General features: G+C 34.3%; 1 protein-coding gene across 1 annotated transcript; it reads right to left on the bottom strand.

Moving 5' to 3' along the window:
* Nucleotides 1–6,410: 6,410 nt before the first annotated feature.
* On the bottom strand, nucleotides 6,411–15,527 carry LOC306637771 (olfactory receptor 5K1). The gene has a single exon (XM_079100563.1). The coding sequence runs from the start codon at nucleotides 10,112–10,114 to the stop codon at nucleotides 9,188–9,190; it is 927 nt and encodes a 308-aa protein (XP_078956689.1). The 5' UTR covers nucleotides 10,115–15,527; the 3' UTR covers nucleotides 6,411–9,187.
* Between the last annotated feature and the right edge of the window lie 560 nt (nucleotides 15,528–16,087).

Below are 16,087 nucleotides of genomic sequence, written 5' to 3'. Positions count from 1 at the left end.
TAGCTGGGTCAAATGGTGGTTCCATTCCAAGCTTTCTGAGGATTCTCCATACTGCTTTCCAGAGTGGCTGCACTAATTTGCAACCCCCCCAGCAATATATGAGTGTACCCTTTTCCCCACATCCTCGCCAACACCTATTGTTGCTTGTGTTCTTGATAATTGCCATTCTAATTGGGGTGAGATGGAATCTTAGGGTAGTTTTGATTTTCATTTATCTTATTACTAGAGATGTTGAACATCTTTTCATATATCTGTTGATTGCTTGTACATCTTCTTCTGTGAAGTGTCTGTTCATTTCCTTAGCCCATTTGTTGATTGGATTATTTGTATTCTTGGTGTAGAGTTTTTTGAGTTCTTTATATATTCTGGAAATTAGCGCTCTATCTGAAGTATGAGTGGCAAAGATTTTCTCCCACTCTGTAGGCTCTCTCTTCACATTACTGATAGTTTCCTTTGCTGAGAGAAAGCTATTTAGTTTGAATCTATCCCAGTTATTGATTCTTGCTTTTATTTCTTGTGCTATGGGAGTCCTGTTAAGGAAGTCTGCTCCTAAGCCAACAAGTTGAAGGTTTGGACCTACTTTTTCTTCTATAAGATACAGGGTCTTTGGTCTGATTCCGAGGTCCTTGATCCATTTTGAGTTGAGTTTTGTGCAGGGTGAGAGATAGGGGTTTAATTTCACTCTGTTGCATATGGTTTTCCAGTTTTCCCAGCACCATTTGTTGAAGAGGCTATCTTTTCTCCATTGCATATTTTTGCCACCTTTGTCTAGTATGAGAAAATTGTATTTATTTGGGTTTGTGTCCGTGTCCTCTATTCTGTACCATTGATCTACCTGTCTATTTTGGTACCAATAACATGCCATTTTTGTTACTATTGCTTTGTAATAGAGTTGAAGATCTGGTATTGCGATACCCCCTGCTTCGCTCTTTCTACTGAGGATTGCTTTAGCTATTCTGGGTTTTTTATTCTTCCAAATAAATTTCATGATTGCTTGCTGTATTTCTGTAAGGTACATCGTTGGGATTTTATTTGGAATTGCATTAAATCTGTATAGCACTTTAGGTAGTAAGGCCATTTTGACAATATTAGTTCTGCCTATCCAAGAACATGGGAGATCTTTCCATCTTCTAAGGTTTTCTTTAATTTCTTTCTTTAGTATTCTGTAGTTCTCATTGTAGAGGTCTTTCACCTCTTTTGTGAGATTGATTCCCAAGTATTTTATTTTTTTCGAGGCTATTGTGAATGGGGTAGTTTTCCTAATTTCTCTTTCTGAAGATTCATCACTTATGTATAAAAATGCATTGGATTTATGAGCATTGATCTTGTAACCTGCTACTTTACTGAATTCACTTATGAGTTCTAAGAGTTTTCTGGTGGAATTTCCAGGTTCCTCTAAATATATAATCATGTCATGAGCGAACAGGGACAGTTTGAGTTCTTCTTTTCCAATTCGTATCCCTTTAATTTCTTTGGTTTGTCTAATTGCTCTGGCTAGAGTTTCAAGGACAATGTTGAATAGAAGTGGTGAAAGAGGGCATAAATGCCTTGTTCCAGCTTTTAGGAGGAATGCTTTCAGTTTTTCACCATTTAGAATGATATTGGCCATGGGCTTAGCATAGTTGGCCTTTACAATGATAAGGAATGTTCCCACTATCCCAGTTTTTTCTAGTGTTTTGAGCATGAAGGGATGCTGTATTTTATAGAATGCTTTTTCTGCATCTATTGAAATAATCATGTGATTCTTAACTTTAAGTCTGTTGATATGGTGAATGACATTTATTGATTTCCAGATGTTGAACCAACCTTGCATCCCTGGGATAAAACCCACTTGATCATGGTGCACTATCTTTTTAATATGTTTTTGTATGTGATTTGTTAAAATTTTGTTGAGAATTTTTGTGTCGATGTTCATTAAGGATATTGGTCTGAAATATTCTTTCCTCGAAGTGTCTCTGTCTGGTTTAGGTATCAGGGTGATATTGGCTTCATAGAATGAGTTTGGAAGGGTTCCCTCCTGTTCTATTTCATGGAATACTTTGAGGGGTATTGGAATGAGCTCTTCTTTAAAGGTTTTGTAGAACTCGGCTGAGAACGCATCTGGTCCCGCACTTTTCTTTGTTGGTAGGCTTTTGATGACCTCTTCTATTTCATTGCTTGAAATTGATTTATTTAAGTTGTGTATGTCCTCCTCATTCAGTTTAGGTAATTCATATGTCTCTAGAAACTTGTTGATGTCTTCGAGGTTTTCTGTTTTGTTGGAGTATAGATTTTCAAAATAGCTTCTAATTATGTTTTGTATTTCACTTGTGTCTGTTGTGATATTTCCTTGTTCATTCCGAATTTTAGTTATTTGAGTTTTCTCCCTCTTTCTCTTTGTTAGTGTGGCTAAGGGTTTATCAATTTTGTTTATTTTTTCAAAGACCAACTATTTATTTTGTTAACTTTTCCAATTGTTTCTTTTGTTTCAATTTCGTTGATTTCAGCTCTGATTTTAACTATTTCCTGTCTTCTACTACTTTTGGTGTTGGTCTGCTCTTCTTTTTCTAGGGCTTTGAGCAGTAGTTTAAGTCGTTTATTTGTTGATTTCTACTTCTTTTGTTGAATGTGCCCCATGAAATAAATCTTCCCCTAAGTACTGCTTTCATAGTGTCCTGGAGATTTTGATATGATGTGTTTTTGTTCTCGTTTACTTCTAAGAATTTTTTTATTTCCCTCCTGATGTCTTCTGTCAGCCGTTCATCATATAATAGTGTATTATTTATTCTCCAGGTATTGGAGAAGTTTCTGTTTTTTATTCTGTCATTTATTTCTAATTTCAATCCATTATGATCTGATAGAGTACAAGGTAGTATCTCTATCTTCTTGTATTTGCTAACAGTAGCTTTGTTGCATAAAATATGGTCTATTTTAGAGAAGGATCCATGTGCTGCTGAGAAGAAAGTGTATTCATTTTTTGTTGGATGGTATATTCTATATATGTCAGTTAAGTCTAAATTGTTGATTGTGTTAATGAGATTAATGGTTTCTTTATTCAATTTTTGTTTGGAAGATCTATCCAGTGGTGAGAGAGGTGTGTTAAAATTGCCTAGTATTATTGAGTTGTGGTCTATTTGATTTCTGGAATTGAGAAGCATTTGTTTGACGTACATGGATGAGCCAATGTTCGGGGCATAGATGTTTATGATTGTTATGTCTTGCTGATTTATGCTTCCCTTAAGCATTATGTAATGTCCTTCTTTATCCCTTCTGACTAGTTTTGGCTTGAAGTCCACATTATCTGAAATGAGGATGGATACTCCAGCTTTTTTGCTGTGTCCATGTGCATGGTATGTTTTTTCCCATCCTTTCACCTTTAGTCTATGGGTATCTCTTTCTATGAGATGAGTCTCTTGCAGGCAGCATATTGTTGGATTTTTCTTTTTAATCCGATCTGCCAGTCTATGTCTTTTGATTGATGAGTTCAGGCCATTAACATTCAGGGTTATTATTGTGATATGATTTGTATTCTCAGTCATTTGACTCATTTTTGTTTTTTGACATGATTTTGTTTCTCCTTTATTTGGCTATTCCTTTAGGCTAGTTCCTCCCGTTGCTGATTTGCATCGTTGTTTTTCATCTCTTCCTCATGGAATATTTTGCTGAGAATGTTCTGTAATGCCGGCTTTCTTTTTGTAAATTCCTTTAGCTTTTGTTTATCATGGAAGGATCTTATTTCCTCGTCAAATCTGAAAGTAAGTTTTGCTGGGTATAAGATTCTTGGTTGGCATTCGTTTTCTTTCAGGACTTGGTAAACGTTGTTCCAGGCCCTTCTAACTTTTAGGGTCTGGATTAAAAAATCTGCTGATTTTCTTTTTGGTTTCCCCCTGAATGTAATTTGATTCTTTTCTCTCGCGGCCTTTGATATTCTGTCTTCATTTTGTATGTTAGGTATTTTCATAATAATGTGCCTTGGTGTAGGTCTGATGTAATTTTGTATATTTGGAGTCTTGTAAGCCTCTTGTAGTTGGTTTTCCATTTCATTCTTCAGATTTGGGAAATTTTTTAATATTATTTCATTGAATAGAGTGGTCATGCCTTTGGTTTGTTTCTCTAAGCCTAATCCCAATAATTCTTAAATTTGGCCTTTTCATGATATCCCATAATTCTTGTAGATTCTGTTCATGATTTCTTACCATCTTTTCTGTTTGGTCAACTTTGTTTTCAAGATTAAATATTTTGTGTTCAATATCTGTGGTTTTGTCTTCCAGGTGTTCTATCTTATTGGTTATGCTTTCTATGGAGTTTTTAACTTGGTTTATTGTTTCCTTCATTTCAAGGATTTGTTTGTTTTTTTTTTCAGTATCTCTAACTCTTTATTGAAATGATCTCTTGCTTCCTGTATTTGCTCATTTAACTGTTGTTTGGTGCGATCATTTAATGCCTGCATTTGCTCTTTCATCTCCTCATTTGCTTCCCTGAATGTTTTAATTATGTACATTCTGAACTCCCTTTCGGACATTTCTTCTGCTGTGCTGTCCTTGGGGTTTATTGATATAGTATTTAGGTTTGTTTGCGACATTTTCTTCCCTTGTTTTCTCATATTGGTCGGATGTCAGTGGGACTTTGTGATATTACAGAATTTTTCTATTGGCTTATAGTGTCCCTGTAGATTTCCAGTATATCACCTTCCTGCCTTCAGTAGCCTGAAGTCTTGGAGTAACTTGATAATGCAGTGCTTCCAAGTAAAGCTGCTCCTAGCCTGCTACTGGTGCCAGGACTTGGAGCTGGCTCTGTGTGGAAAGGCTCTCCCTGGGTGGTCTGCTCCGAGAAGCTGGCCGTGAAAGGAGCCTGCCGCCGGAGGGAGCAGGTCTGCTTGGGGAAGTCCCTGGCTGCCCTGTCCTGGTCCCTGAAGCAGCCTGCCAGCCAGAGCTCACCGCTGGCTCCGGGACTTGGAGCTGGTTCTGTGCAGAAAGGCTCTCACTGGGGGGCCTGCTCCGAGAAGCTGGAGAAGCTGGCCGTGTGGGAGGAGCCCACTGCCGTAGTGAGCAGGGCTACCTGTGGAAGACTCTAGCTGCCCTGCCGTGCTCTGATAAGCCGCTCCTATCCGGGCCTGCTGCTCTGGACGAGCTTCACCCAGTAGGGGAGACTCACCCTGCGGCTCTATTTTAGTCCGAGTCTCTCAATGCCTCCCCTTCTTGAATCCTGGGTTCCGGAGCAACTGGAGATGCAGTCACCCTCTAGTCCACCATCTTGGATTGCCCCGCACAATATGTTTTGATGTGGCTGTCATTTTTCTTCCTTTCTTCTTCCCTTCTCTTCCTCATTTCCTCCCCCCCTTTCCTTCCTGCCGGTCTTCCCTTTTCTTTTTTTTTATCTTTCTATAAAGTTTCTGTTATTTGAAGGTTAGAGTTTCTGAATATAAGCTGCTTGTCCTTATTTTAATTTGTAACATTTTTTTCTTTTTAACTTATTAGGTCAGATTTATCATTTAACTCTTAAATTGATTTTTGAAAAATTTCCCTACTGTAATTTGTAATTTTTGCATCATTTGTTGTATCTAAGTGTTTCTTTCTTATAACTTCTTGTATTTGAGATCTATATATAATAATTTCTTCTTTCTTTGAGCATATGAATTATGACTTTTAAGTTTTATTTTATTACCTGATTTGTCCCTTTTTATTATGCAATCTCCAGAACCCTTCTTCTTTTCCAGGACTCCTGTGGGGTTGGTGAAGACTGTTAGAGGTCCATATTGCACTGGATTTCTTCCCATGCTAAATCCTTTCACCTTTCTTTCACAAGAGTTAATCTCAAGGGCATCTCCTTACATTTGTACATTGAACTCCAACTCAGAGTCTGTCTTCCTACCCTGCACACAGTCCTGATACAGTCCATTTAGACAGGTTAAAATATAATCTGAGGATTATCATATTAAACTGAAGAATTTTTAATGTTATGACTCTAGAGAATGTCTGCAACCACTATATTCTGCTTCTCTAATATTTCAACAATATCACTTATGATATGACATTTAAAATTATGTAATGAGTTAGACTCATTGATAAAACAGATCTTTTCCACACACAGTGCCAACCACAGAGCACTTGTGCAGATGTGGAAATGAGTGGGAAATGAGCAGGAATTGAAGACTAATGTCATCCTAAGAGGAAAGATCTGGAAAGGAATTAAATGGTGAGCCTATAGGTGAGTGTGTAGAATAAATATTCTGAGGGTTTCCAAACTGTATAACAAGATAACTTGACAGTTCAGTCAGATAACAAAAAGTAGCAAGGATTCAAGTAAAACTCCTATGATTAAAATGTAGAAAGAAAGTGTAGGAAGTATTAAAAATAACTACAAGTGTTAATCTATGATGAAATAATATGATATTAACTGATAAGTCACAGAGCCATTTTCACCACATACTGCTGCTAGGGATGTGCGAGCATTGTCATAATACATGAATATTCCTGAATAAACTGACCATGTATATAGAATTACTTTCCTCTTAAGTATCCCTCCCTGCTTCACCCATTGTGCTGAGGTGTTACCCAGTGATTTTCTGCTCTAATAAACATTACTGAAGTTCAGAGTGAAATGATTAGGAAGACTGAAGGGATATCATGAAGTTAATTAAAGAAGTGTTGGAGAACTGCTTGAACAAAATGTATAGCCCAGTTAACAATAGGGTCTGGTAGAGTTAAAATTATTAAAATGTGAATAAACTACAAGTGAGAAAATTATTTTAAATAGAAAAGAATTAGTACAATTAATAACTAAATGAGAATCTTGAAAAAAATTGAGGACCCTTTGGATAATTTTACAAAATTAATACTGCTGCTGCTGCTGCTGTTGCTGCTGCTACTATCACTATAGTAATAAAAATGAACTCAAAAGTTTAATTAAAGGGTTATCATGTATCATACTTTATTCTTCTGGAAGTAGTACCAAGGAGAACCCTGTATACTTGATTTATTCTTTTTTAAATTTGTGCACATTTGTGATTATGACTAGCATTTGGTTAAATATGAGATAATGTATTTATTCCCAAATTTTGTTTAAAAGAAAATAAAGTTCTAAACAAAATTTCTTCACCCCCTCTATTTACTATAAAATACTGATCAAGATTCTCAAAGTATTCATTTGATAAGAATACTTTCTTTCTATACATAGTAATCCTCAGATAATGTCTATAATTCTGTTTTCTCCAGTGACATTTATTACCATTTCATACAGCAGCAGATTTAGGAAGCATTTCTAATGATGTGAGAGCTAGGAATCATTGTAGAAATAAGAATTAATTGCTTTCAGACAAATAGAAGAGGAGTTCTATTGGAAAGAGGAGAAGAGTTGGTATTCACTGAGATGTGGATCTGTAACTTAAATTCCCAGGGGTTTTCCTGGGAATGGAGGTGGTGTGAAAATACCCAGAGAATTGGGAGGAAGCGTTGTAGAAATAGTGCTTTCTGTGGAGAAATAAAAAACATTCAAAGCATGACATTGTAGTGTCATTGTGTGGCATCAGAAGCGCAAAATCAAAGTCCTTCATCTTTTCCTGGACTCAGAGGAGAGAGGTCAGGAGCCTTTACTTAGAAATTAGGGGACAACAAGCTAGAGAAACCAAACCAGCAAAATTTAAGCCTTGTGGACTTGGACAAGCAGATTTTTTTAGCTGAAAATTAGTGCAGCCTGGGTACTAGACATGGATGTGGATATCCAAAATGACAGTGGCATGAAGAAATAACCAGAGGGACAGCTAGGATCCAACATCTCAGAGTACTACAGCTTGGACAGAGGTCATCTGTATCAAATGACACATGTACAAAATGCCACAATGTAAGGCAAAAACCTACATTTACATGCAACTAAAAAAGAACAGAGATGAGGATGGGAAAAATTCTAAATTGATGGGTTTAATTTGAATGAATTATGGAAATCTTGAAATGTCTGTATATAACTGGAATGACCAAGGTTAGGTTTTTCTGGAATTTATAAAAAGCAATGAGGTGGCTGTATTTTTTTCACTCATGAATTTGGGAATTGGAAATGTATCTTCTTTCCCATTGCTTCTTCTTAACAGTCTAAACATGTTGATTTTCTCTGTGAAATCAGCCTCCGGTGGGTGGCTAGCCTGGAACACTGCATCGACCTGACAGCTGACTTCTGGAAATTTAGATCTGACCCCAGAGCATTGAGAGGAAGTGGGAGGGGGAGTTTTTGTTTTATTCCATGTGGGTCTTCCTTTGCCCAGAAGTTAGCAATGAAAATCTTGACAATGTTCTATTATTTTAGGAGATCACTGCTTCTACAGATCACTTCTTCTACATAGCTGAGTCTAAGTAAATATATGATGAGTGAGTAATTCTTTGTGATGTCACATTAAGATCATTCAGACTTTTCACATGCTCTAACTTCTGGCTTTACAATGAGGAAAAGAAAAAAAAAAAAGAATTGTTTTAAATAAGTCTTTTCCACAACCCAACAAGATACTCTTCCTCATATCTCTATATAATATGCCTTTTCCTCACCTCTGAGAAAGGAGCACAGTGAAGTTTTGGCTTGACTTACTAACAAGGAAGCTCCTCAGATTTTACACCAGGTTTGACTGTTTGTCTAGAACTTTATCCTCAGTGTACATGTATTTAATATACAAATATATATATGAATACATAAATATAGAGGTATGTGTGTATGTATGTGTTCATACACACAAGCACACAGGAGTAGAGAAAACTCTCTAAAATTATCTTCTCTTGAAGATTAACATTCTGTGTTTAATCATTTAACTACGTGACTTCAATTTTGAATTATAGATCATTTTTATTTGACACATTTATTTATTCACCACAAACAAAACTGACTAAATTATATCCCCCTAAAATGCCATTATAAGTACTAGTTTGCTTTTGTCTTTTGGGTACAGATCATCACTGTAGCTGACACAGTCCATGAGCCTGGAAGCATCTTAGGTTGATTCTTAAATAGGTTCAAAGACAGCTTTTGATTTTTGTTTTCTTCTCTCAAGATTCAGCATTCTGTATATTGTTACCATTTACATTTTGCTTCACAATTTGATTGCATTATGATGTATTGTAATTATTTACCTACCATTTGTGCTTATTTTCTGTCACTCCATGTGAAGGTTATTGCTTCATTTATAACATTAAGCTGCAGTAGATGACATTGGTTTCAAACTTTCTCAAGTTTACTTTTTCTTCAGAATTTTTCTCAAGACGCTTATTACTTCTGTATTTCTCAGGCTATAAATGAAAGGATTTAATACAGGAACTATTATTGTAAACAAGACACCAGCAGGAATATCTTTATCTCCTTCTTCAAGTAAATTTGGTCTGATATACATGAAGAAAATAGATCCATAGAATAGAGACACAGACAAAAAATGTGAGGCACAGGTGGAAAAGGCTTTGATCCTTCCCTCCTTAGATTTCATTTTGAAAACTGTAAAAACAATGTAGACATAAGAAATTAAGACACTACCTATTGTGAAGACTTCAATGGAACCTGCAAAGACAAAGAGTACAAGTTCATTGACATATGGGTCAACACAGGAGAGTCTGTACAAAGGAAGAATATCGCAGTAAAAGTGGTTGATGTGATGAGACCCACAGAAAGCTAACCTCAGGAGTAGACCTACATGAATCATGGAGTGCAGGTTTCCAGCAATGAAGGCTCCTGTGGTCATCTGAACACAGAGTTTCTTTGACATCATGCTGTGGTACTGCAGGGGGCTGCATATGGCCACATAGCGGTCATAGGCCATTGCTGCTAGAAGAAAGCAGTCTGCAGTTTCCACAGTGCAAAGAACATAAAACTGTGCCATACATTCATAAAGGGAAATTTTTCTGTCCTCAGAAAAGAAGTTCTCTAGCATCTTAGGAGTAATAGCACAGGCACAACAGGAATCCACCAGAGCCAGGTTACCCAGAAAGATGTACATTGGTGTGTGAAGTTGATGCTGTGTGAAAATCAAGGCCACCAACCCTAGATTCCCCACCATGGTGATGAGATAGATGGCAAAGAACACCACAAACAGAAGGGCCTTCAGGTCTGGGTGGTCTGTAAATCCTGTGAGGACAAACTCATTTTTCATGGTATGATTTTCTTCAGTCATTCCTAGCTCTGTGGGAAAAAAATTGGGAAATAAAGCATTAGTTTATGACAAGTCCAAAACATTATTGACCTATCTCTCTTTTTTTTTTAAATGAAAAAATTGATCATTTTTATTTATTTTTTATTGTAAACAAATGGGGTAAAACTTGTTTCTCTGGTTGTACATGAAGTAGAGGCATACCATTTGTGTAATCATACATTTACATAGGGTAATGATGTTTGATTCATTCTGTTATTTTTCCTTCCCCCCACCCCTTGGTCTCTCTTTGACTCAAAGGAAGAGAAGCATTTTGCACAATGGTACCACATTTCACCTGGACTGTGGTGAGTGCCCAGTTCTGAGGAAACTTTCAGGCTAAACTTTCCAGGCTAAAACTTCTTTGTCCACTTACTGAACATTTTCCAGCCTATTTTCAGGGAAATTTACAATTGAACGCGCAAGGGTGGCTTTGAGTTCTTGAGGCATATTCAGGACAACACACTTCTTCATGATCGTTGGGTAAAGCTGATTCATAATTCAAGTGTCAGCAATTTGTATCAGTGTTCCCAAACAAGTACAATGAACATATATGTGATGATTAAGAATTTGTTTAAAAGACTATTATCGTCCACCAATTTCAAAACAGCGTTGTTCACAATAGCCAAAAGGTAGAAATAATCTAAATGTTCATGGATTGATGAATGTATAAAGTGTGGTATACTCAAACAATGAAGTATTCAGTCTGCAAAACAAATGAAAATTTGACACTTGTTACAATATAGATGAACCTTGAAGACATTATACTAAGTGAAATAAACCTGAAACAAAGGAGAAATACTATATATATTACTTACATGAGATGCCTGAGTAGGTGACTTTATAGTAACAAAATAGAGAATGGTAACTGCCAAGGCGAGGGAGGGAGGGAGTGGAACTGTTGTTCGATGGTTCTATAGTTTCAGCTTGAGAAATAGAAAAGGTCTGAAGATGAATGGGGATGGTGGTTGCATAATAATGTGAATGTATTAAAAATTTCCTACAAATTTTAACAATTTCATTTGCATTTTCTGATAATTTATTATCTTCATTACTAGTGGAATTGATGCTTTATAATGCTATTGGATAAAGATATTTATACTTTGGAGATGGGGTGGGGAGGAAGAACAATGTGAATGGTAGTAGGGAGATGAAATATGGAGGAGAGGAAAGACAAAATATGCTTTTTGTTGTAGTGAAAAACTTCCATGTTACTTATAATACCATTTGTGCATGGGAAGTAAAATTATTCATGTGTTCATGTGTATACAAATTTAATTTTATGAAAAATATTGAAAAAATCTTAAGGGTTAGAAATAAAAATTCAATTTTGCAACAATATGTCAAAAATGTATAAAATCAAATGCCAACACAAATTGGGAGATTATTTATAATGCATAGGATAGTGTTTCTATCATTTTATTCTATGGAAAGCTTATGGAAATAATATGGATAATCACTAGAAGGTAGGTAAAAGATAACAGAAAGATCTCAAAAGAAAATTTTCTTATCCAGTTAAGAATGTTTAGCTTCATTACTCATCAGAAATACCATTTGAAACAGCTATGGAATTATATTTACTTTGCCTATCAGGAGTTTAAAGAAAAATGTTTTTAAGGAAATGATAATTTATAGTGTCGTATAGAATACAGTGAAATGGAACCTTATTTGCATTCCTGATAAATAATCTTAGGACTGCTGTTTCATAAATTGAATAAATTGATACAATTATTGTCAGAGAATTTGATATTAGATTAAGGACACTCCTAAAAGTTCACAATCATTGACCAATAAGAATGAGTCTGTCAGAATGAAATAATTAGAACAAAAAAGGCTTATATATAGTTATGGTTATTATAATGTCACTTTGTAAAAAATTAAAAACACAAATGATGATTAGTAAATGTCAACCATCCATATGAAGGTGTATTGTACAATCATTAAAAATTGTGTTTACTTAGAATATTTCATGAAATGGTAAAATAGACAAAAGAGAAAATTTTATGTAAAGAATAATCCTAAATTTCAAATAAATATTTATGTATGAAGGTAAAAGAAAGATAGTATGGGAACACATCAAAATGTTAATACTACATTTTTTCTGTGTAATGAAATTATACATCATTTTTTCTTTTTTATGTTTTGCTCTTCTTTCAACTCTCTACTGTTATTTTACTATTGTGCTTATAATCAGAAAACCAAAACTTTTTTTAAGTAAATCAAATCATATATTCTAAGGAGTTCTATATTTTGTAAGTTGATAAGTCCATAATAAGCACAGGAGATTAAACAAATATTTTCTGCACTTTACAATTCTATAATGGATAACATCACAGTGCCTGATCTAGTTCTGTGATAATGGCATTAATTCTTAGAAAGAATAATCATTTAATGACAACATTCAGGCATCTCAAACCATCCAGGAGTATATTCATATCTTGTAGAAGGCATTTCTAATTTCACTTACCTATGTGAAAAGCAATATCCAAAGTGTCAACTTTTACTCTTTTAATCATCAACTGTTTCCATGATTTCCTAAGATTCTATGATGCTCACATTTAATAAAACTTCAGGATATTTATTGAACTCTCATTATTGACCCCATTACATGTGTCCCACAGACAAAGAACTCTAATATTTTGGGGAATGTTTTATTTCAGTTTATTTTAGTAACTTGTGAGAATCATTTATTCATTGGCCTAATATTTATTGAATAACTGCTTGTGCTTCCTAATTTCTTTAGATGGTCAATTGACCCTCCTAAACATTTCTAGACTGATAAGTTTCCTGGTAGTCATTGACCATAACTACACTCCAAGTTCCAGGAACACAGAAAAAGAGATTTGGGAAGATATAGAACGTTTTCTTCTTCATTAAAAAAAATGTTATTGACTTTAAACTCTTGGATTATTTGGGGTGATACATTTAAGGACAATATTTTAAAAAGTGAAACTTTGAAGTCTACATAATTTGAATTGTTTTTCATTATGTGCCTTACCCTTGCCAATTTGAAGTCATATGACATAATTGATGAAACAGAAATAAGTTTTGTACTGTTATTTTATTTCTCTAAGAACCAAAAGAGAAAATAGAAATCTCCCTAAAATTATTTTGGAGATTTAAAGGACTGTTTGAAATTATATTTCTTGATAATCTAATTTGTTTAATACATAAGGAATGACCATCACAAAGTTTAAATTCTGTTTCATTGTGGAGGCTAATAATACATTTCATTTACTATACAAACCACATAATTTAAAGAAATTTTATAAATTTCAACAATGTGTACCACTGTTATTATGAAATATACATTTATTTATTTTTTGGTATATTTGTGCTTTTCTTGAATTCAGAAATGATACGAATGAATGGTAGATTTTTCTGGTGCTTACATAATAGACTTCAGAGTAAAGGGAAGACTTCAAGGATCTTAAAAAATAGAAAAATTAGAATTTTAAGGAAAAACTCCTAAAGAATGTAGAAAAATGTATGGTTTTAATAGTTAGCGTTTCTAGTAAAAAAAAGAGTTTAAATTCTTTCTCACCTGTGTTTTCTGTATTTTATAGAGACCAAATGACTGCTTGATGGATGTTAGTTTTTAAAGTAGCTCCAGCAATAAACTTTTCTTGTGATTATTTAAGAGAATATTTCTAAAACAAGTCAAGGATAATATTTATGCCATTGGTAAAGAGTGGTTTAAATGTTAAAAATAATTCTAAGGGGATTTACTTGGCATTGACATCAGAGACCCAATGGCATTGACCTTGGAGACTCAATGTTCTGAACATCATAGCCATACTAAATTGGAAAAATTAAGTGTATCCTTTGAGACTTAGTAAGGCAAACATCCATTTGTTAAAAATTTTAGGGGTTGTTCATTGGTTTTAATTCATTTGATTTTGGATCTTTATCCTTACCTTCAATCTAAATACAAAATCCTAAGTGGAAAAAAAAACTTTCCACCCAGAAGTGGTTAGCAAAGGCTTTGTGGAGGAAGTGAGTACTAATGTATGATTGGTTGCTTCCTAGGGGAGAAAGTGTGGTGTGATTAGAGGTTGGAAAGAGCCACTTCTTTTTTTTTTTTTTTTTTTTTTTTAATTCATATCAGTGTTTTATTTCAGGAGCTCTTAATTTTATTTATTTGTTTTTAATTGACAAAAATGCATATATTTATTGTGTATAACATGAAATTTTGACATACTTGTCAATTGTGAAATGGCTCAATCTTATTATTATATGTATTGTCTCTTGCATTTTCTTTTTTTTGTGGTGAGAACATTAAAAATCTACTCAGCAATAATGTATAAATAAAATACATTATTATAAAATACATTTCCATTACTGCACAAGAAATCAACTGAAATTGTTCTTTGGATATACCTGAGAATTTATATTATTTGACTAGTATCTCCACTGCCTTCTGTGTTTTTCAATTTCCCAACACAACAAGCCTCCCCATTACCCTCGCCCCTGTTGTGCTCTGTAATGGGGATTGAATCCAGGGGCACTCTTCCACTGAGTCATATCTCTAGCCCTCTTTTATTTTTTTTTATTTTGAGACAGGGTCTTGCTGAATTTCCAGGCTGGCCTCAAACTTGTGATCCTTTTTCTCTGGTCTCTGGAGCTGCCAGGATCATTGGAATGTGCCATTGTGGCTGCCTAACCAATAGACTTCAGCTCTGAGTTCCACACATACACGTTCTACATATGAGGTCAAGTGATATTTGTCTTTCTGCTCCTGGCTTACTGCCCACAACATAATGACCTCCAGGTTCATACATATTGTGACAAAAAACAGAATTTCCTTCTCAGGCTGAATAATATTTTATTACGTATATATACCATTTTTTCTTTATCCATTCATCTGTTGGCAGACATTTATGTTTATTCCATATCTCAGCTATTGCAAATAATGTAATGAACATGTGATTGCAGATGTATCTTAGAGTTACTGATTTTATTTAATATATATTCTAGCAGTGGGATTGCTGGATCATATGATAATTCTATTTTTTTTTTAATTTTTTGGGGATCTTCTATTGTTTTCTAAAATGGCTATACTTATTTACATTCTCACCAGAGTATACAATTCTCTTTTCTCTGTACTCCTGCAAATGCAAACTGCCTTTGCAGTTCTCACAGGTGTTAAGTCATATCTCCTTTTGGTTTTATTTGCAATTGCTTGATGTTTGGTGATATTGAACATTTTTCCCTATGTGCTTGGTCATTCATATACATTCTTTTGAGCAATCTGTTTTTCAGGTCCTTTGTCAAATTTGTAATCAGGTTATTTATTTTCTTACTACTGAGTTGTTTGAGTTCATTTCACTCTGTTTATTGGTATTTTAATTTTTTCAGAAACCTTTTAATTTAATGCAGTCCCATTTGTCTATTTTTCTTTTTTGCTAGTGCTTTTGGTTTCATGTTTTTTAAAAAATCATTGCTTAGACCAACGTTATGGAGATTTTCCTGTGTTTTCTTCTATTAGTTTTGTAATTTTATGTCTTATGTTTAAGCAATCTATTTTGAGTTAATTTTTGCTTATGATGTGAAATAATGTTCTTATTTTATTTTTATGTGGATATTCAGTTTTCCCCAGACCATTTCTTGAAGAGACTACTCTGTTAAAAATCAGCTGATCATAAATACATGTATATATTTCTGGACTCTTTATTCTGTCCCATTGATATGTGTCTGTTTTTATGACAGTATTGTGTTATTTTGATTATTGAAGTTTTGTAATAGATTCTGAAATCAAGTAGTGAAAAATGTCTAACATTATTCATTTTACTCAAAATTTCTTTGGTTGTTTTTGGTCTTTTTGTGTTTCTTGATACTAGCTTTTTTTCCCCTAATTGTGAAAATATTGGAATTTTGAATAGCAATTGCACAAAATCTATATTTAGTTCAAGGTAGTGTGCATGTTTGAAGATTAACATTAATTCTTTCAGTCCATTG

Source organism: Sciurus vulgaris (assembly GCF_902686455.1).
Source record: "Sciurus vulgaris genome assembly, chromosome: 10".
Lineage (NCBI taxonomy): Eukaryota > Metazoa > Chordata > Mammalia > Rodentia > Sciuridae > Sciurus > Sciurus vulgaris.
The sequence above is the reverse complement of the archived record's forward strand: the minus strand, read 5'-3'. Positions and strand labels throughout refer to the sequence as shown.

Excerpts from the sequence above, each read along its gene's own strand:
- LOC306637771 (XM_079100563.1), bottom strand. The coding sequence starts at position 10,114 with ATGACTGAAGAAAATCATACCATGAAAAATGAGTTTGTCCTCACAGGA.